At 40.6% G+C, this 23,679-nt stretch overlaps 1 protein-coding gene across 8 annotated transcripts in view; it reads right to left on the reverse strand.

Moving 5' to 3' along the window:
- The window catches only part of LOC143259021 (protein Fe65 homolog), a 324,885-nt gene that overhangs the window by 106,313 nt on the left and 194,893 nt on the right, over positions 1 to 23,679 (reverse strand). For 7 of the 8 annotated variants that reach the window (XM_076519760.1, XM_076519754.1, XM_076519758.1 and 4 more), the window contains one exon: positions 6,934 to 7,261. In XM_076519760.1, the coding sequence (XP_076375875.1) occupies positions 6,934 to 7,261 (328 nt within the window). Of the gene's footprint in view, positions 1 to 6,933; positions 7,262 to 9,503; positions 9,655 to 23,679 lie in introns of those variants that run through there. The other variant, XM_076519761.1, reaches the window with a different exon arrangement.

A 23,679-nucleotide genomic window follows, 5' to 3' on the forward strand; every position in this document is an offset into this window, starting at 1 on the left:
TCAAAACTACCGATCAATGAACAGCGCTATAGCTGCTCACAGATCCGTAAATTTCGCATTATTTCAACTCGATTTCACTGCTGACACAATGCTACAGTTGGCGAAAAAGTTTAATACACGTAGCCTGCATTCACGTATTGTATTTCAAGTATGTGAAACGAATGTTATCGACGACGATTGATAAATACATGAAATCGACGAATATTCGAAATATTTTGATGTCAGTTTAAAAGTTCAACTAAATCAAACTTATTGTTACAAGAACGATGATAGATACATAAACACATCTTGCGACTTGTAACACAAATCCAGCTGTATTTGTTTCCGGTTTTAAATTAATATCATCAGTTTTCATAATTTTCTGGATTATTCAATGTTCATGAAACTCGCTAGATCTTTGGATCTTTCAATTTCTGAGATTACCGGATGCAAACTTCTGCAATTAATTATATAGATTCATGGAAAAATTCCTCTTTCTCTTGTTACATTTTTAGAATATTACAGTCAATTCTCAAGTCGAATTTTCAGTAATTGTGACGGCGTGAAACTATTCCATGGGATGTATTTTATGGTAAAAATGTGCTCTGGAAAATAAACAAGATATTTTTCTAATAATATATACATGCAACACAGATATTTCTTCTAGCTGCTTTAAAATAAATGTTCTGCCGCTTGACGAGCAACAAGATCGCCTAAAACAATTGTTCGTAGATTACGAAGTGATAGAATTCGGCCATTATTACAGAAACGTAATGCATCGGTGCATAGAATCGATGGAACGTCGAATTCTGTAGCGTATCAATTGAGGCAGACAAACCGCTTGCGAATTCCTCCTCGAAACTTTGCGATTGAGGGCGGCGAACGGCAGAAATCTATTTACGGGATACCACAATGCGAAAATACTCGGGAGCTAAAGATCGTATTTCCTCGATCGTTCATTGGATCCTTTCATGGCCAGCCGTTCGCTAATTGTCGAATGTTTCAGGCTCCGCGGGTCCTGACATCACAGCGGCGCGGCGTTTCATCTATTCTACGTCTGCGGGCATTTAACCAGCCGGAACGGCGGCGGACTGAATTTAGGCAGGTCCAAAGGGAGCTCCGTGGAGGCAGACGTGAAAGGAGTTAACGAAGGGTGAGAGGACGATGGGTTTGAAGAACGAGGAAGTGGAAGAAGAAGCCACCTTTCAGGAGACAGGAATGCAGTCCCTGCCAGACGCCTGGCGTTTCCTTAATTGCATTTTTATGCTCGCCCGGATTTCCGGTCCGAGAAAAAGGACGAAGCCAAAAAGGCATCGCGGGAACGGTTGCCGACGGGGATCGGAAAACGGAGGGCAACGAAGGGCTCGCTGGCAGCGCGGAACAGAAAGATAGGACGGATGAAATGGCACGGCGGGAAGAGAGGAGTTTATTATCCCGCTGGAAGAGGTTCCGCGGGTGTCCATTAACGTATCTCGATTCAACGCGGACCGAGACAAATGAGACGCGCAATCGACGCTCTTACAGCGCAGCTACGATCTTCTTCCGCTTCGTTAAATCGCCAGCGAGGATAATTACTTGACAAACATGAATTAACGCTCGACCGACGAACCTTCTTTATTAAAATATAACCGAGATCAAAATCATTTATCATTTTATCTGTCATTTTGTGAACGTGCTTGTTAAAGTATAACTTCTAGATGCGTCAGTTTTTTCGTAAACTTTAATGGCACATGCGAAAATTTAAATTAGTCAGCAGAAATTACATAGTAAAATAACAATATTGATACACCTGCTCTTCGAGCGTTAACGGGCTCGCTGCATGTTCACTTCAAACGAAGTTTATAATTCATATTTTAACAACAAAGTGATACGGACGATGCTATCTGTGTAATGCATCTTTATAAGCTTGGAAAACAATTATTTCATTCGAAGAGGTTTAATAATACTTCGTAGTTTCAAGAAATTTGTACATCTCAAATGTAAATCAATTTGTAATTATCCAAGAAAGCAACAATATATAACATTTTTGACATATTATGAGAATCTTAAAAACAAATGTGAAAGTGGTATTTAAGTATTGATATGGCGATTAAGTACAACAACATTCCGTTTCGTATAGCAAAACTGTTCATTAAAATAGTAAGCTCCTATGCAAATCTTGTGTTTCTGTTATTAAATCTTCTCACGCTTGATCTTGCACAAACAAATATTAGGAAGAATATTAGGAAGAATTGAAAGCTGAGAAAAAGTATCGCAGAAGCTTGCTGATACCTATTGTATTTCAAAAGTTCAGAATAGTTCAGAATAGTTCATTTAATCTCCAGTTTGAAAGTAATACACAAACCAAAGTTCTTAATAATTGAGTATTCATAATGTGTTAAAACAATACAAACAATAATTGCAATAAATTTTAAGTGATGAATAAATGTTTGAAGCAACGAAATAATTCGAGATTGAAGTGGTCAGTATGAAAGCTCTGTGTCGTGCTCCTATATCGAACATTGTTCCCGAAACAATTTCGGCCGTTTACTAACAGCGACTAACAAGAGGCCTGGACAGCGGAAACTAATTACAGAAGTGTTCCGGGAATCTAATTTCGATATTAACGGGAAGTGGATTCGAGCGGGTGGCAGCAATCGACGAAAGCGGATCGGTTCAACCTTTCGAAAATCTCGTTTGAAAGATTAACGAGCCGGGACGGGTCTGCCGGCAATTTCAAACACCGCTGCTGAAAGATCCGGGGGACGGAGGAACTGGACGCGTGAACAAGAAAGAGCGTCGAGGAATTCTGGTCCGTTGAACAATCGCAACGGAGCCCCCGTAACTATCGTCGAGAAGCTTCGAATCGTCTATCCAAGTTGTTCCTTCTTGTTCGATTGCGTTTGCCCTCCTGCTGCAAGTCTTAATTCACTGAGAACGGAATGCTCAGTCGGCGCATTGTTCCGTTCAAGAAATATAATTACTACTTCCTGCGATTCCGCTCTGTTCGATCTACGGACAATTTGCCTTTTCCTAAATTCTGGTATATGTACTTTATCTTCATTTAAAATTCAATATTGCAATTAAGCAATTGTGATAGTGATAAATAGACTGCGGATCTTCATGTAAAATACAAATTCCATCAGTTTCAAGAAATGGAAGCTGAATAAGATCGTATCTCTTTTCTTAATAGTTTCAATTATGTAAAAGTAACATTCCTATATCTTTTGAGTCGTCTAATGTCCTTCGTATCTTGCTTCATGTTACCATTTTTCACATTTTTTAGGATGTCTCTCAATTTTATTAACACTTTGACTGCTGGGTCACCCGTGTATGAGTGACGGAATTATTTGCTTAGATTTGAAAATCAATTGTTACACCAATCTATTACATCTTCCAAATTTCATTAAATCCATAAAACGTGAGAATGTTAAAAAAGTGATGGCTGGCATATAATATAGCTTTTCAATTTTAATTTGATTAAATAAAATTGATTAACTTCATGAAACTTTTCAAAATGTTGACATGTGCAGTGAAAGGGTTAAAGTACTCTGGAATTTCAAAGTTTGAATATAAAAGATCCGAGAGTTAAAATATTGAGTGGGTGGTATCTAACCAATTATTTGCTCGCGCCTATTTAGGTAACGGTATTGATACTCCATTCGCCAGAAAATGTAGCTCAAGTAAATATTATACCTGCTACTTCCAGGCGAGTACCATGATTTAAAAGTTGACCAATATTTGCAATGAAAATATAGTTCCCATCGAAACATATAAATCAAGTGCCGTTCCAACTCGTAGTCAAACAAACTCGATTTTCTTTTTCGCAGTACCTTTAACGCGTCTAATTTTTATACCGCTCTCTAATAGGTACTTATTTTAACAGCTTTTCCGAATACGTTTGCTAAAACGCAGCTTTCATTCACAGCGGTATCCAACAAAATTCCAGCATTCCTGGAAAAGCGGCGTTTTAAGTATTCGAGGCCATTGGACACGTGACACCATTAAATCGTTTCAACAGTATTTTGAACAGTTCCACGCAATCTGATAGAGCAATTCTACTGTAACGTAATAGAGAGAGACTTCTAATACGATAAAATTCTCGGTAATAATCGCCGTGATTTTTATTCTCACGAACCAGTTCCAACGACGTGAATTTGCAGAAAAATCTGGTCTATCGATCAATGTTCGTAAAAAGGTAACGACCAGCGTCGCGACAACTATTTCGACGACTTCATTCCGTCGTTCCATCATAATCGAAAGACGAATGGGTCGTGATTCTCCTTAAGGCGGCTCGATAGCTCGCCGGAGCTCGATAACAGGTTCGAAAGACAAAGGGGGTTCGACGAGGGTCTAGGAACTAAAAGACGAGAATTTCGACCGGTCGGACAAATATACCGGGGGAACGATGGGGTAAGGGGCTAGCCGTGTAACTGCCGGAAATAAGTTCGAACGGGCTTGTAGCATCGGCCATTCGTTCCTTCTGTCCGAGCCCCTTTTCACGGGTCCGGATTTATTGAAATTTTATGCGGTATCCCAATGAGGTCCGACTCGGAAGTTTTATCAACGGCTCTAGGTGGCCGGACCTTATATTACTACGTGCAGAAACGTGGCGGCCGAACAGGGGGATGGAGAGCGGTTCGATTTCGCCTTCACGAAGACGATCCTCTCTCCTCTCGCTTATTCCGCTTTCCCGCGATTTCGAGTAGGGCTCCGACGGAATATCTCAGTTCGCCGGGATAAAAGAAATTCCGAAGTGGAAGGGCGCCGAAAGATCGGCTCATGTTTAAAAGCAAAGGCATAAAAATATCCCGGAGAAAATGGCGGACAGTTACGGGGACGAATATAAATCGCGGATATTCTCATCTTTGTCCGGTGGATATTAGATTCGCCGTCGCAGTTCGACGCGAGGCCTCCTTCTTTTTTTATTCGGCGCTCGTTCAGACGATTTCGGCCGGGATGACGATCTGTTCTACGACTTCTCTAGACGCGTGCTGCAAGGAATTTCGGGAAATGTGGACGTATACGTGGCTCAGAATGCTGTAATATTTTCCATGCACTGTTCCGCGGATGTGCCATGAATGCGTTCTTTGAAATTTGATAGAGTTAGTTCTTAGCGAAAATAAGAGTCTTTACGAATATACTATATTAAGTGAAAAATAAAAATTATCTTCGACAATTGGTACAGAAATGAGTCAGATAGAAATTTCTTGATGACGATGATTTAAGTGAATTGAAAACAATACGTAGATGTGTTTAAGTTCCTTTAATGTCCTCATTGTTTTAAATTTTAATTATCCATTTCTGTCAGAAATGCATAAACTCCCCAGTCTAGTGATGAGAAATGGAACAGATAAATATTTTGTGGCTCACGAAAGTAATTGAACACCTTCTCAGACAGAATAAGTTTCCAAAAGTTGGATGAATTCATTTGAATTTTTAGAGGTATTAGCAGGACTAGTTTTTCTATACCGTGTCTAATAAACTCCCGTTTTTTAATCTTTAGATTTCGATGAAACTTTCAGTCTGCTTATAATTTAAACAATTGCGATTTTTGAAATTTTTTCAGGTATTTCCTATTAGCCTAGCCCCTTCGACAACTCAAAAAAATGTCAGTCTTTGGACGATCCAATTCTTAAAAACTTATTTTTTTCCAAAAGCTATTTTAAAAAGGTGTTAGGATACTTTCACGAGCCATTGTACGTTCAAGTAGATGAGAAAATATTCAAAATGAAAATGATGCTTTTCAGTGAAGCAACTCAAGCGACATGAATGAATTGTAAAGGTTGTTTGAAGAGAAGCCATTCGTTAACCTTGAGTTTGAAATGACCTTGGATACAGATATTGTTCGTGAACTATCAATGAACCACAAGTCCACGTAATTCAATATGTAGTTATCTCATATTTCAAGCTTATTTCAAAGTCACAATAAATCAGGTCGTTGAACTCGCTGTAACATTAGTTGCACTCACTGACAGTCTTCAAATAATCTTCGAACTCATGTTCTACAAAGTTCTTTAATTTGGATATTTCTTTTTATTTCCAATTTCAATATAAATAATCTTGGAGTTAACAATTTCCGAAGGCTTCCGAAACGCTAATATCAAAGAAATAGAATGCACTCTTACTTTACTTTTAATTATTTGGGAACACTAATTCTGATTTCTATATTTCTGTCTAAATCTGCAGAATACTTATATTTGCAATTAGAAATCCGCCCACATTTCACGAAGCACCCTGCAGAGAACGTGCCAGATTTCTATTTGACAACAAGGGAGTTACAAAAGCTGTCCGACAACGTTAAAAAAGAGTGTAGTTTCAAAAACCACGTTCATTGTCTATCTGTTCAAAGTCACCGTCGCCCATCGCAGTCTCGTTAAACCGAACAGAAATCAGCATCGATTCAAAATCAGTCGAGTCATTCCGTCCTTCGGTAACTGCGACGTAGCAAGCTGCTATTTCAAAGACCGACACCGTTCCGTGCATCAGGCTTGTCGTGCAGTTTCATCGTCTAGCGATCGACTTGTCACAACATTAATCCGCCGCACAAAGACTATTAATTCCTGGCTGGGAGTATCTAGTTCCCGACAATTTGTCAGCGTCTCCCGCGTAAGACTTCTCCGTGCTGTCATTAAAGCATCGATCGAGGAACGACGGAACCTTCCGAGAAACCTGATAACTCCATCACGGTATCAGGGACACCTGGTACATCGGTATTCCGGGCAACGCGTGGACTCCGTATAGCGGTTAAGGACATAGCAACGTCCCAATCCCAGAAAACACGGAGACGGAACAGTAATCCCGCGTCCCGATTCGAATGCACCCGGCGTTCATAAGCCGAAAGTTCCCGGAAAGATTACCCCGTGGGCGTCGCCGCTCGGAAGAATCGAACGCTGCTGCGGTCACGTCGGCCATTCTGTTTGACGACGAACGTGATCCATTTAATGCCCGGCCATCGAAATGAACGCTACTCACCCTAGGTTATGGTTGTCCGAATTGTCCGGAGCGTCCTCCGTCACGGAATCTTGGGTGAGGGGACCTTGAGTGACGTCAACCCCCATGCTGCCTAGATCCAACGTGGCGTATGTTCTGCGTGCTTGCACTCTCGTGCCACCCCCGCCGCCGGTCACTTCGCCGCCCCTGTCACCACCGGTCACCTCGCCGCTTCTGCCGCCGTTGCCGACTAATTCCTGATAGAGCTCATCGTACAGCGAGCTGCCATTCCCGTTGCTGTTCAAAGCATCGTCCAGCCGCGCTGGGTCCAAATGGTAGTTTGGATTCTCGAACGAGAGCAGACCGTTCTCTGAAAGATTTAAATAACGTTCTTTGGAATTCTTTGTTCCTTTAAGTAGCTTTGAGTTAATCGAAAGCTGGGTAGAGTAGGAAAGCAAGCTTAGCGGTGATCGGCGATTAGTAGAATGCACACTATTGTTTATAAGTATTTAGGCATTTCGTACATGTTTTGAGCTATGCGATTTTGAAAGGAACTTTTTGATGTACGCAGAAGAAGAATTAATGTCTAATTTTTTATGAATATTGCCTGGAGTTGTAATAGCTGTCTCTGAGTCCTATGTTGCAAACATTAGGAGTGGGAAAGATAATAAAAAAACAGACCGCAAAATCATTAAGGTGTTTTATTATATTGGTATAACAACACTTTATTATTTTAATCCTAGCCTTTGTGAAACTAGCTCACATTATAATCAATTAAAAAAGTGCTTAGATCGTTTTATTTGTTTTGAATGATGAACATTCTTATGCTCGAATGAACAAATAATTTCACATTTGATTTTACAAATATTACTTGCTTTTTCTATACAATTTATTTTTTATTCTGGGGACAAATTAAGTTTGGAATCCCTGGTGCTTAACTTCTCTTGCAATTACAACTGTACTTGTTTCAAGTATAGTGACGTCTGGCATTTTTATTTATATAATGCTAAAATTATATATTATAATCATCAAATCAACATTATATTACAATCATTAAAATATATATTATAATCATTGTCGAATATATTATTGCAAAACAAAACTAGTAAGCTCGTATTCTTCGTCACCATATTATACTAAGTCCTTTAAAAGAGTAAAAGGCGTCGAAATACTTATAAACACACACAGACACATAGGCATGATAGTTTCGAATGTGCTGATGTTAGAGAAAGCATGATTTGATTGAGACGTTAGAGGAAGATGTTTGATTGAAGTCGATGCGATTGCAGTGGATGAAAGTTTTACACATTTATGCAGCTAATACAATCTTCTAAAATTTACAAAATTATAATGAATTCACATCAAACGTTTATGAATTGTATATGTCGTTGATATTACCAACTATTAAACAATTATCTTCAAAATTATTTCGAAACTAGTCGAACAAAATTATCTAATTTAAAGGAGCCTGTTTATAATCACCGTCTAAAATTGAATTATTTCCCGCAAATTCAGAGACTTAGATATCCGGACTGCAAACACGCGAATATTTCAGGAGCACATTAAATTTCGATTTCAACGGTACAGAATTTGCGACGCTATAACTCCACCTAAACGCTAAAAACCTCTACAATGTCTCCAATAAAAAGCAAAAGAAAGGCGATTATATACGCATTAACTCTCTCGTGAGATCGATCATCAAAAACACAGTATCCATTTCAATACAGCCCATCTCGTCGCACGATCCATCATCCGGCGCAACGAAAATAAAACAAAACATTTCCTCAGGCGTTACTACGTTTCTCCCGCGGTAATATCTTCTATTCAATATCCTGTAACCCACTGTTTTATCCTCGATGGTCATAAAAGTATCGTGAATCATCGTCGCAGTACTCGCTCGAGACCTTCCCGTTACGGACTAGTATGCTCGTCCGACCTGCGATTGATGTTTCTACTTGGTACTGGATCTACTCGATGGAACACGCGGTACCGGTCGCGTCGGTGCATCGCGGTAGAATACATATAACTCGAGGAGGAAACGCGCGGAGGAAAGCGGAGAGGGTCAAGGTTCACGACTCGTAACAGACCGGGGATAGGTGTAGTCAACGTCGACGAAGGGAAAGCGTGAGACGCCGGCACCGGGGGCTCTTTAGTCGTTTTACGAGCGACCGTAGAGAGGCTCGCCAGCCGCTGCCTACGAAAAAGCGACGGAACGCGTCGCGAAATATAACCTGGCCGATCGATAGCCTCGCCGGTGCCGTTCGTAGAAAGGTGTGCTCGACTTTTACGATAACGGAAAACGTCATAGCGCCGGTCCTAGACGCATCAAGATACAGCCCCAGACGGAAATAAATGTACAGGACGAAAATAAGGCAGGCCTCCGGGATCGTAAACACGGGACGAGAGGCTAGACGGATCTGAAGCGGATCAATCGCGCGGAGTCGCGCGAGCTGGAGCCTAGCAAAAGTTTTCAAGTCGGAACCGTAACGGCCGGCGCGGCGGCCGATCGATCGCAAGAGATTGAAAGTTGCCGGAGGAAGCGGAGAATGTAATTGCAACGCGTGTGAGACAGGTTACACCCAGCAGAGAGTTTGTGATCGTGGTCTACTCACTGATGCTCCTGAACAAGACGGCTGTCGCTAGAATCAGGTTGCACAGAAACCGACAGAACGCGTCCATGCCGACGCGTCGCCGGTCATATTGTTACAAGAGATCGGCCCGCCACGATAATCGGGAAACGACGCCAACAGCACTTATCGACAAGCTATTGGCACATATATACACCCGGAGGACACACGTTCGGCGAGATAGGCTCGAAGAACGAGCGTGTGCGAGTCTGGGTGTCTAAGTTGAATCTCCTTGGCCTCCTTTGTCCCTTCCTTTCTTCCTTCCTTCCTTCCTTTTGCCTATCCTTGACACTCCTATCTTTTTCTCGGTCTATCTACCACGTTCCTACTCTCTGTATTGATTCAACCGTAAGCTTTAAAGCTCCGCGCTTCGAGAAGTCGCCGGCTCTCTCGGCCCGAAGTGACAGCCTGTGCGTCCCGTACGGTATCGTCGACGGAAAATATTTTACTGCACGCCTATCCGTTTCTCGTTCCGACCTGCGTGGATTAGATTTGTTCGATTCATAGTAGTATTTTCGTTCGGTCGATAGTTTTTATGGATTGCTCTTTGTAAACTTCGGTTGATTACGTTGATATAACTGGGATTCTCGGATATCGTGAAACTCGGTGGATTAATTAGAAACTGTTGTGCACACGTCTGTTGATATCTGACAATAATTGATGACGATCCCGAGATAATATTTTAAAGGTTGTCACCATTCGTATTCATCAATCATTACCAACATTTAACAACTGATGGAAACACGTATTTATGACGTTTAAGCAACGCAAATATTCTAAGGAACAGAACATCTAGGAGTGTCTATTTGTTAAAACGTCTTCTTTGTAACCGGAATCTTAATAAACCATCAAAATTGGGTACATTAATTGCAAAATACAGATTCCCTATCTGTTTAATACGCAGACGACGAGGGTCCATCTGGACTCGTAGTATAAATATTGTTACATGACACAGGTTCCGACAATTAATTTTAATTTTTCACATGTTTCGTCAAAATTTATAAAAGAATAAGTCTAGAAGAAGTAGTTTAAAAAATATATTGATAGAAATAGACGAATAAAATAATAAATGATCCTAAATATTCTTAGTTATATTTTTGTCAAAAAGATTCGCCGTCAGAGTTTTCATATCTTCAGATATTAAAGCTTTTAAATGTTTTACCGATTTGCAATTGACTTATTTATTTTTCTCATAAAAGCAGACAATTTTTGAGACACAGGTAACACATTGTAGGTAACACGCGAATTATATGCACTAGTTGAAACTGATGTTAGTTTGCACATATCTTTTTCTAAATTCAGAAGAGTGTTTCAGACGTTCGAAATATGATAATGCAGAGCAAAAAATCAGACGAATGATATCATCCTTAATTTTTTAAATCTTGCTCCTTGAACAAAGACCGGTAAAGGGATCGTCAGAGAATCACCAGTTGATTAAAACTCTTTCTTCCAGACAGAGCTCATAATTCGACAGGATTTTTATGTGGCTTCGGGAAACAGGGGACCCGGTGTCGATGGCAGGGTCCATTAGCCGATCGAATCAGCTCAATGAAACCTGTTTCTGCGTCCCTTTGACGCGCCACTTCTTTCTCGTAATTCGATGTTTGTTGCGACCCTCGCCACTTTCACCGTTCATCGAACTCTGTGATTCGAGTAATATTCCCGCAAAGAACAAAAGCTTGATCGGCTTCCTTCCCGACTTTCTTTAACGCTAGAACAATAGAGGATCCCTCCCTTGCGGTCATTTCGATGCGGTTTTCAAATATTTTACATAGCTTTTACTCGTTCACGTATGATTCGGTAAAAAATTTTCGAAAACTTCAGAGAAATACGAATTCAATGGTGTAGTTACATTTTGATTATCTGATACCATAACAATGTAATTCGATCTTTTAATATCGTTGAAAAAAATACGAAACGATTCCTACTTTTCACGAACAGCACAGAGAGAGAGAGAGAGAGAGAGAGAGAGAGAGAGAGAGAGAGAGAGAGAGGGAGAGAGTTTTCAAAACTATATTTACCTCTGTACATTTTTTATTCATTACCAACACACTTTTGTTACACTGTTAAAAACAGCTCAAATGTCGATTCATTAGTCAGCCAGTACATACGAAAATCCTAATATGAATATTTTATTCGCATAACAGTTATTCATTATTCGTCATAAATTATTCTATATATGCGAATCATTTATTAATTATAAAATCTTTTTCAAATGAATTCTTATTTAAATGAGTTCTTATTCGAATGAATTCTTATTTGAATGAATTCTTATTCGAATGAATTTTATTCGAATGAATTCTTATTCCAATGAATTCTTATTCGAATGAATTTTTATTCGAATGAATTTTTATTCGAATGAATTCTTATTCGAATGAATCCTTATTCGAATTAATTCTTATTCAAATGAATTATTATTCGAATGAATTGTTATTTGATTAAAATCTTATTCAAATGAATTCTCATTCGAATATAATCTTATTCGGACACATCTTTATTTAGACAAATTTTTATTCGATTGGATATTTTACTCGATAGCATGGAATGCAATTTTATTCGTTAGTCGTTATCTCTTATTCGTCATCCGGATACAATTTTGCCCAACTCTGCACGAATATGGGACGATCCAATATTTAGTAATGGAAGCAATATCTTATGCAGCAATCTAATATTTCGTTTCACAATAGATGGCTTCTAATTATCCTGGAAGTGGAAGAAAGTTTGGCAATCGGGGAAATATTCGAGGGGATGAATCACTGGCAGGGGACTACGGGTGCCGACAAAATTGGCTCGTGTCGTTGTCCAGTCGCGTTATATGTGTCCAAGAGTCGATAAAGTTTGCGCCGTTCTCGGGCACGGTTCCTCAAATGCATCTCGTTATTTCAACCGGAAGCAGCCCGATGGGACAGCTGGAAACTTGGAAGTTCGTCGCGGAGTAGCGGCTGAAACCTCGGCGCGAAGTTTACCCGCTGCCGCCGGGAACCAGAGGAAAAGTTGTGTCGGAAAGAAAAGGCACCAAGCACCCTTTAAAACCGTGGCACGGCGGCGCTTGTCGATAATCCATTAGCTGGTTTCCGTGTCGGTCTAATGATACCGAGGAAAGATGTCGGAGGAATCGAACGAACTGAGGAACACCGGATATCGGGGAACTTCTCTGTCCCGGGTATGAATAACAAATGCGTTGAATGTTCCATTATGCGGTTTTTATGACAGATATGTGTTCCGAGGAATCCTCGAATAATTGAACGAGCTCTCGTTTCGAGGATCGATAACGAGTTTGGAAAGCTAACAATGAATTAGGGGATGGAAGGTATAGAATTTGGTAGGGCGAGGTGCAGTTATTGGACTAATTGTGGATCGATAACAGATGTGAAATCAAAGGTAAATTCGTGTTCGATGATTCAAGAACAGATATGGAGCTCCGAAGATTAAAGCGCGGAGAAGCTCACATTTCAAGCAAGAAATTACAGTCATTTGAAACAATAGAAACGGAGATCCCATTTCAGGCAATCAGAGGTTGAAGAAAAGCAAATGAACATGGAACCGGCAGTAACGAATTCAAGAGAGATTTTGAACGGTGACGGAAACGTTATGGGATCGGATAAGGTGCCCATTATTGGGCGAAACGAGCTAAAGAATCTAAAGCCGAGGATCAAGAGATTAGGATAACATGGGAAATGGAGAATATGGGTCAGTCGAGGTTAAAGAATTCTAAACCGATTCTAGAATTGTGTATTTCGATCCGTAATTAAGGTAGCTGCTTAATATTCAATTTATCAATTCACCTCGCAATTCCGCAAGTTATTTCATTTCCAAATTATTAGAAAGCTTTCTGTCGCTGCGAGGAGCAATCCTAAGTGATACTTAATTAATGCGTTATCGAGGGACGCGTTAACCTGCTTGGAAGGCTTGAAAGATTTCGTTAATTCCGAAGGGAGGTCGTGGGGATGACTCAGCGCGAGGGTGGAGCGTCTGTGCGCGACAAATTGGCTGGCGTCGTCGTCGTCGTCGTCGTCTTGCCGCATGCTCGTTATAGGTATGGCCGAACGGAGTGCAGTTGCAGTCGCAGTTGCAGCTGCTGCGGCCTGTTGGAATGAATCTTGTTACCTCGCACTCGGAAGGGGCCGTGGTGGAGCGGTAAGAAATCGCGAGGAGGAACTTAAATGGTGGGCTTTACACTTTTAGCTTGCCTTTCGCGTTAGTTCCGGTGGATTAGGGAAAGAAAAACGAGAATATAAGGCACAGAAAAGTTATTCAAACGTTGCTGAGCTCGCGATCGAGATTTTTTTGCTCCACTTCACCGTGGCTGCCTGATAAAGAATTTACCCTTCCGTTAACTACCGCCGTTTCTTCGCGTATGCCTCTGCTTGACGTATATTAAGATTAAGAAAGTCTAATCTCATTTTTGGTTCGTTCCAAACGGAATTTTTTAGCCCAGTGAGCTTCAATTTTGTTCCAGACGTTGCACGCTAACCTGCGAACGTTTCGATTATACCGATGCCTGATATAAATTTTATCAAACACGTGCCGACGTGGTGATTAAATTAAGTCGTGTTAAAACTTTTGTATAATCTGACGCGATAGCCAGCTGCAGAGTTAGGTAAATTTTTTCGCTTCACGCAAAACACAGAGTGAATAGAAAATGAAAAGTTATAATTAACAAGTTGCCAAAGATTTTCCCCGCATGCGAGACTTGCGCCAGAATATTGGTATTCCCTCGGCTGCGCATAGTCTCCCTGACCTCTATTATGTCTGAATGGAATTAAATTCAATGTCAAATTGGCCCGAGGCAATGGCGTAGACATCGGGAACTATGTAAGTCAGCCTCCAGTTGCCCAAGTTTTCGCATCGGAAATCCATACACGGTCCCTTCGAAAATCCGCATTGCAGGATGCGGAACAACGAGAGAAAGTATCGTTAGCGAAGCCAACCCTTTTTTTCCGAGGGGTGCAAAGAGTCGAATCGCGGGCTGAGTCAGCGAATTCCGCGAGGAGGAAGCGCGACGGTCTTCTCCGCGAGTGCATTTCGTTATTTCCCCGGTAAAGAGAGGTCTTCGAGGAGAACCGGAATGGAGGTTGAACAGCGGAGTTTGAAAGTTTGGACACGCTTTCGGCGTTAGAACCAGAAGCACGGAACTGGAGGAGAAGGAGAAGGAGAAGGAGAAGGGCGTGGGATGAGTGAACAAGGAGGACAGGGTGTAAGGGAGGGGGAGAGCTCCGTCACCGCCCCTCGATGAGTCACCCTATCGATTCCTCGGTCGAGTCTAGGTGAAGTCTAAGGGGGTGAAGGGGTCTTCTACCACCGGCGACCGTCTCTCTCTCTCTCTCTCTCTCTCTCTCTCTCTCTCTCTGCTTCTCTTCCTCTTCAATTTCTTTCGCTCTCTCTCTCTCTCTCTCCCTCTCTTTCTCTTTTTCTCCAGGTTTTTTTCTCTCCATCGACGTCCTTACGTAAGTCCTTTCCACGGAATATTAACTTTCATGGGCGCGGAGCAACCTCTTCTGCCACGTTCCTCAGCTATTCGCAATTGCGAGGGTCACGTTTCTCATAAGTACCGAACTCGATTGGCCAAGACCGTCGAGTATTCCCAGAGCCCGGAAATGGCTCGCAGTCATTTTTTAGCCGGGTGACGCAATACAAATCAATTTGCCCCAGGGTCTGGGGTCCGTAATTTAACCCTCTTTGACGCCACGGAGCTACGGACCTGTTTTCTTCTTACTGCCGCGATCCACCGTGTCGCCATCTTCCGTAACCGAAGAATTTACTTGTTGCGATTTGCAATCTCACAACTAAAAAATGATTTTATAGTAATCGAGTCGGTGAGAATCGTAGTGGCGTAAGTCACATTTTCCAAATCCATTATAGGCATTGTTTTACCGACCAAATTTATCGTTAAGATAATTTAGAGTTTGGTTAATTTATAGTAACTTTATAATGTATTTCACTTTTTTTTACAGTTTGGTATTTATAGATTACATTTTCAGACATAAGTCGCAATTTTCGAAAATGTGATTTGGACTACTATGATTCTAACCCCCTCAATTACTAAACCAATAAGGCTGAACCGAAAAATAGAGCTCGTGGTTTTCTGTATTGCAACAGAAGCATCTAAAAGTTAATAGTATTATTTCCTGCATGTACTACATCAGATGGAACCTTGTTTCTCCCTAATTGACGCTCAGATTGTCCATTTTTCTGTATAATCTGAGCATCAATTAGGGAGAATTTACTGTACAATTAATGTACTCTGACGAGCGAACGTTCTATTTTCCCGATGTAGAAGTATGTCTTGCAAATGAAATAAAAGTGTTTCTAGTTGAAATATATTTGACGAGAAGTATGTAGAGCCGACACTACTAACGAACTGGAATTACTTAATCGTTGATATCTTTAAATATAAAGATAAAGTTATCCAATCCGCGCATGTAAAATAATAGCCCTATAACGGGAGGTAATCCCCGAAGAGAAAGTATTCATTACCGATTTTTCTGCTTCCATAACTTCTTACGATTTTTCTTAGGAGGCCATGCTACCCGCTTCTGTAAAACTTCCAAGGACGTCTTATATTCGTAATACACATTACATTCGATTGAACCGTCTTTCTTCCACTTTCACCGTCGCAGAACACTTTATTGGTTTACATCTTTCGCGGAAGTTTAAAGCAGTTTAAGTTCTGAATCAGATTGCATGAAGAAGTATAAAACCAGGAGGCCATATTACCACCATTTCCCCCATGTACATCGAGGTTCCAGCGAGAGCAATGAATAGAAGGCGGTTCCTCGCGAGCTGTCATATTTCACGGTACATAATCCAAGATAATAGTAGCGGAATACTTTCGGCCCGGTGGCACCGTGTTCCATTCTTTCCGTTCACGGTCCACCGCGATAAGGTTCTCCATGGGCCGGGAAATAAAGTGATTCCGGCACCCCCGCGGTCACCCTTTCGCGGAATTCAACGTTTATTCGGGCTCGGTCTTGCGATTACGCTCGAGACGGCTGTCGAAGCTGGCCTCGACATCCCCTTCCGTCCCTGCCCGCTTCTTCACGATCCTTCCCGCTCCTTCCCGCTCCGTCCTGTTCCCTCGCGGCTTCCCACCGCCACCATAACAATGGAGTTACGGTCTTAAATGTCCCTCGCACGGCGTACCGTAGAGAATGGGGTGCGAAGAATCAAGCACCGTGCCTCGTTACAGGGAAAAAAGGCCGGAGCAATTTCAAAAGCGGTCGTTAAGTTTTACGACGACCCGAAAATGCGTCGGCCCATTCGAAAAGGTCAAGATTTTTCCAGGTAATGGTGTCTAACGGCGTCCTTTACCCCGTCGACGACGACTCCTCGTGGAGGTTCGTCCTGACCTGGGATCATCGATCGCGGGTCATTGCTTCATCGTCGAATCGGGCTGAGTCAGGATTAATTTCACTTTTTACTTGTGCGGAAAATAACGCTCGAACGGCGGCCCTTTTTCGCGTAAATATTACTCGGCATGCTTAGAATCATTTGTAAATTTATTCATCGATATTTTCTCAACATATTTTTGTTGATCTACCGAGCAGTAATAATGAATGCATTGCCTGATGACAATGAGAAGATCGAATTCATTTAGATTTTGTAACGTTTATATTATAAAACTTGCTGCATCGATGTAATTTATTCGAGCATTTTTCGCATATCTATATTAAAAAGTATAATCGGTTTTCTGGAAGAAAACATCTGAAATATGTGGTTCGATAAACGACGTAGTTGAATGTTTACAGTAAACTCTGAAGGGTTTACAAATATTTTCTCGTTTTATTATATAATTTTACATTTTATCGAACAACAGAAGCAACATATATTAATAGATAATATTGATAAAATTGCTGTAGCGAAAGTTAAGCGAGAACAATACGTGTAGAGGTGACATAGAAAGATCCAATTTTAGACGATTTTATTTTCCGCATGCTTTTTACTCTAGGTTTTTGCGCATTTAACACCTTCATTTCTCATTGAAAATGATATATTTTTGTCTCTTTATGCAAAGATTTATAAATATTGTATAGACGATATAAATCTTGTTTAATCCACCGCTAACATTTCTCTCTATTACTTTAAATAACGATGACATTCCAGATGAACGAATTCAGTGGGATAACCCGTATTTATCATTGCGATTTTCTATAACAATACACTACTCAATTATCATTAATTTCGATGAACGATATTTACGAGATTATCTTAACATTAATTACGAACCTACGTGCAGATGTTCGTATAGTTGTGAACAGTCGTCTACGCGAAACTGAATAAAATTGATTTACATTGTCGTCAACTAGTTAACCGAACGGTGAACAACACCGCGCAAGAATACACAATATCGATTAAAGCTTGGAGAATTTATAGCGACGAAAGACGAGGAGCGTGTAAGTGTTTAAAAATGGCAGGATGAATGTGGCACGAGTTGCATAGTACAAGAACCTTTGGAAAGCAACAAATCTCTCGTGCAGCGGGGCAAGAGGAACATTTGTACTCTTCTTACGAATGCTTTGCCTTCGAAAACGTACGCTTCCGATGGCTGGCGAGGGTGCACAAACAAATGTTCCATTTAAATAATGAAGACAATCGTACGCCACGGGCGCAGCCGTCAATCACGGACGCACTCGATCGGCAATGATCGACGAGGGACGTCACAGATCAACGGGCAACGATAACGGAGGAGGGGGGAGGGGATCGGAGAACAAGAGCTTCCGCTTTTTTTCCCCATCCACTTCTCCTTCCGTTCGTTTTCGTCGAGCAAGCTCCGAACATTGCCGTTCGAAGGCAATTGCCCTTTTCGTTCCTCCTCGCGATTCAGCCTCCACTATAGCGCCCTTCCCTGAGTTGTACAGGCCAGCGATTACGCGAATTGACTTTGTTGAGATTCAACCAGCTGGACGAAAATAACAGAGGCAACCTCAAGCTAGATCAAACGCTGTCGCACAGCCATAGAACCGGCTTCTTGGACATCCGCGCGTCACCAAGCGATTTTCTCACTTATTATTTACACTGTAACGACCTGATGCCGTTCGTGTGCCATGCGAATCAATGCGGCGTCCGTATTGAAGCAAACGAGCAACATTTTGCTGAAGCTCCATGTTTCTTCAAAGAACCGCAGCTTGCTGGTGCACGCATCCCCCAGCTTTTCTGTGCTTGCTTATGACAACCATTGCTCGCAGCACGAGCGAAAGAAAATAATTCATAAATTCCCAAAATTCATGCAGAAGAATAGATACAATTTGTACTACGATATTTGTTGCGATTTTATGGACTGACGATCGTGAAATAGCGAAGTTGTAACTACGAAGTTGTTTTAACTGCCATTCAAGTACGTTTTGAAACGATGAAAGTGTTCGATGTCAAGAAAATTTCTCACTTCTGCCGTCAAGACAATTTTTTAACATGCCTTCAAGCATTTGGTCATGCGACAACCACCAAGCGAATTGATAACTTATTTAAAAAATTCAGGTACGTATTTTACATAGTGTATACGGGAAAATGTATAGTATCGTCAAGTTTTTTCAAATAGGGTAGGTCAGGGAGAGTTCTGCGTTGTACTAGAAGTCGGAAAACACTTTAATAAATTGATTGTTGATCGCTGTATCCTGATCTTGCAAATTGCGTTTAAAGCTTTAAACGGATCTGAAACCTTTTTCATTAATATATATTCTTAGCAGTAATTGAGAGATAGGTAAGTTTATTTTATATTAAAAAATAACTTCAATTAATATAACTTTAATTTATATTAAAAATGGGTTTGATCTCTCCCATAATTCTGGTATAGACAGACCATACTAATCCGGAAAAGTTCGACTACATTAATTGTTCCATCCTTCAACGAAATTTTTATTCTTCCTCTATATGGTTTTGTTCAAATCGAATTTGTTTTCTTTTTAAGTTACAAATAGCTCGATTTCCAAAAAATTCCGGTTGGTTTAGCGAGATAATACCCGTATTTCCACAAACAAGTGCAACTGTTACAGTGAGAGAACCCGGTAGGCAACTAGCAAACATTACAAATAGTTCAGAGAACATTAAGAACAAAGATGAACAAGGGAACTATAAAGAAACATAGGAATGTTTTAATTAAAAGGCGGAAGAATATAAAGAAGCGTAGAAAAAATTACAACAATCATTCGACTGAAGCAGAGATAATCCAGTTTTATGAGAAAGTGACACGTCATTAGAAGAATGGAACCAAAATGAATGTGTGAGATGCAGAGAGGACTACTTCAAAACTACAAAAAGTGACGACTGGCTTAAATGTGTGAGGCGTAGTCGTTCACATCACGAGAGATGCTCCAAATATGAGAATTTTTGTGATTTATGTGGGAAGCTCTGAAGAAAAAATAACATACGAATTACTTCCTCTATTTTATAATACTTTTTATCAGCTAGTAATAGTAACTACATTTTAAATTGACGCAAAACATTGTTTATATAAATACGTTAAATTACTTAGACGTTGCTGTAATTTGTTTAATACAATAAAATTCAGTAAAATAATACGATACTTTAAAAAAAAATAGACTGATTCACCCGGACTTACCCTATCGTATTATTTTGTTATATTACCAACTACACAATCATTCCAAATACTTCCTCAAATTATCGTCGCGGACGAGCGAAACGGGATTTACGACCCCGCGAAATTTGTTATACTAATGCCAGTATTTGAGGGTACAGCGAAGCGAGTTTATGGTTCTATAGTAAAAAGAATGTTGAAGTTAATCCAAGAGACGCCGAACAAGAATAGTCGCTTAATTTATAAAAGAGCATGTAGCTGTGGCGAAGTAGGGACCGCGAGATACCGATCTCGATCGTGATCTGTGCCATAACGAAGTTCGTGGCAGGAAGCTTGTAACTATTTTTTCCTCTGGCGCACCGGCTAGCAGCATGACGCATACCTTGGTAACACTCGTCCCGTTGGCGCTTAGACGTCCTGGCGCCATTCACCTGCGGCGCCGCACGCAACCCTTAAACACTATTAGCCGCGCCATGCCAACCCCAGCCGGCGTCGACGTCGACGTCGACGTCGACATCGACCGTTTCCGCGGCGGTGTTATCTGGCTTCCCGATTCCGTCGAACCTACGTGGACCAATACAGCCCTTCGACCGATTAGAAGCGAGGCGACGCGTGCACGTTCCTCCTTATCACCCCCCCTTATCGGGCGTCAGCTCGCCGAGGAAAATTGCGCGCGGTGCATGCGTATTATTACCGGATAATTGCGATCGATATTCGGCGACGAAGGTTCGACCGTTTTCCAAAGCGACACACGGCCCATCGATGATTTACCAACCGAACCGACGCAGAGTGTCAGGGCTGATGTTCAAAAATAACAAAATCGATCTTTAAAATTTTATATTTACTCCTATGGAATAGGTTGTAAACAGTCTTCCGACATGAGAACAACGTAACTTCAGTTTTGTAAATAAATTAAAAGTGTTATATTTTAGATGTCCTATATATTTGAAAGTTGTATTTATAGCAATTGGTGAGTTACAGTTATTCATATATCACATTACACTTTTTGCTGCATTTTCCAACTTTCAGAAAGGATTGAAGGTTTTCTCTATTTCCTATGATTTGTTATACGTTTTATATGCCTCTGGGTGCTCTTTCATGAGAGACTTATTTTTTAGATATTAGGAGTACTTATTAAAATTTAAATATTATTTCTTGGTACCTGTTTTGTTCTTGATATTTATTTATGTTTGGATGTATGTATTTCCAAATGTATATATTTCTCAATTATTATATCACTCATCGATATATTACTCAATTATTTTCTGTCAAAAATTATGTCAAAAAATTAAATCTATTGAATATAAATATGATTAAGATATTGACAGTATTAAAATATGATTATTTTTAGGGAAGATTGATTTTTCATGTTTTTCGTCTGTGTGTTCGTTACACTGTGCGACGTCACGACGTCATCGGTTCTTCGGTGATTTATCATTTTTTTTTAAATTTTTTCTTCCTTTTGTCGTTGGCGAAGCGAGGCCGGGGGTGTAACGTCGAAACGGCGTAACTGCAATTTGATGGGACTGGCGCCTGCCGATGACGAGCCTTCGTTTGTTTTTGGAAAAATTGAAACCGGACGAATGATACCCGCTCGACTCTTTTGTGACGGGTTTCATTGGCAATTTTGATTCTCTGATCCTTGCGCGGGTAATTGAAACTGCAGAACTGTGATTGGATTCTTTGTTTCTTTTAATTTTATTTTACGTGCTAGGGCTTGCGGGAATTGTACTGCGTGACAATGTAGATATCAAGTGCTTCCGATTATTCGGTCGGACGTACGCGTTTGTTTAAGCATGTTTGGTTGTTGGTTAAAAATACATTTTCACCCTAGAACGTTTATTTTTACTTAAATTCAAACATTGATTTTATCAATAAATACAATGGTAGTTATCTTGTATTCATATTACCTTAATATATTTTAAAATTCGAAGTATGTTAGCAAAATTGAACAAATCCGATATAAAACTTAGTTTTCTGGAGATCAGTTTTCGTTGACACTTAAAAAGGGAGAATCGTATCTAATGTATCTTCGTCAAAACATTTTCAACATTTTTTCCAGAAGAATTTAATTTAAATGGTTACGAAAATTCGTAGCTGACAAACAAAACTGTACATTTGAAAGCATCATTGAATATTCATTTCGTCAATTGTTCAAACTATACCAAACTCATTTTATAAAAATACTATAGAATCCTACTATTTGCAAAATATCTTAATAAGTTTTCTTACAGAAAATGCAACGATTTATGGCGTCTGTATTGCTACAAATGGTAAATAAACCACGGGAAATGGCATCCTAGCGACAACATTCTTGGCATTTTGGACACCAAAAATTTGTGAAGGTGACAACGACCGAATCGCAGTCTTTCGAACGGCGCAGCCGATGAACAGTTTCCAACGGTTCCTGTCAAAACAGCTCGGCTGTCAGAGAAGGACAACTGTGTCTGACCACGTTCTGACCGTTTTCACTTGAACATATGTTCCGCGCGACAGGGGAGTGTACACGGCAACGTAGCGCAACAGTTAAAACCACCGTCGGTGGTTTATGGATCGCGTAAAGCAGAGACGCTCAATGAATATGAATAAGTGGTAACGCGATCCGCGGTCTCCATTCCGGATATGACCGTCAGGTGTTTTTCCATGGTGCTTTCCTCGTACCTCTCCCGGGGTTCTTTCACTCGCCGGCTACTTTTCCCGATTGCTATTTGCTGATGCGTTAGCGCGCGATTTAATGAAGAGTAAAAGGTTCTTCCTTTCCGGGGACACTTCCGGGAAATTTGTTCCGGCACACGATTTATTCGCCTCTCGCAGCGACACGCGACTAAGAGACTAAGAGAGCTTTTAAACTGCGTAGACTGGCCTTCGTGAAATGTGGCTGGAATCGTGCAGACAAATTGGTTACGTGAAATTCCGGAGGAAAATTCTTGCAATGTTCGTTTCGTTCCAGTAGACCTCGCATTCTCCTTCATTATCATTTTGTTACGGTGCCGGCCAGGCCGAAATAAATCAGGCATCGCTGCATTTTTTATGGTCGCCGCAGGTGGAATTCCCTGAGAAATTAACTGTACGCTTGCATTCGAAATCATGTTTCGTTCAAGCTTATTCATAGATAATGGGTTCATGGGAAATTTATTTAACGTAAACAGGCAATAACACGGAAGGAATGATATTATTAATATTATCGTTATTCCTTTGTCCATTCGATGTCCCATTTATTCGACTGTTCGATAACGTATTTAACCTGTGTCAGTCATTCGATTATTCGCGCGAAATAACCTTTCTCGTAGGCACTAACACGATCGCGAGAGCAATAAAGCGTAGTGCCCAATGAAATTCGATAGTATTTCTACTTTCATACGTTCATATTAACGTCACTGATAAAACCGTCTGCTTAACTCTGGTCTTTGTGAATTACGACCAGGGAATTGTATTTTCCATGAAGATCCGAAGTCTGGTAATAACTTTCAATTCACAGTTACCATTTTTATTTCATTCTCGCTGGGAATACCGCGCAGAAACGAATAAATGTGGTTGTAAAAGATTAACTTTACTGCGCGCCGTATCAACAGTAAAATCCGGGGCGAGACTCCGTGTTAGTTTGATTATTTTAACATCTGAAAAAGGTGT

Source organism: Megalopta genalis, chromosome 3 (assembly GCF_051020955.1).
Source record: "Megalopta genalis isolate 19385.01 chromosome 3, iyMegGena1_principal, whole genome shotgun sequence".
NCBI lineage: Eukaryota > Metazoa > Arthropoda > Insecta > Hymenoptera > Halictidae > Megalopta > Megalopta genalis.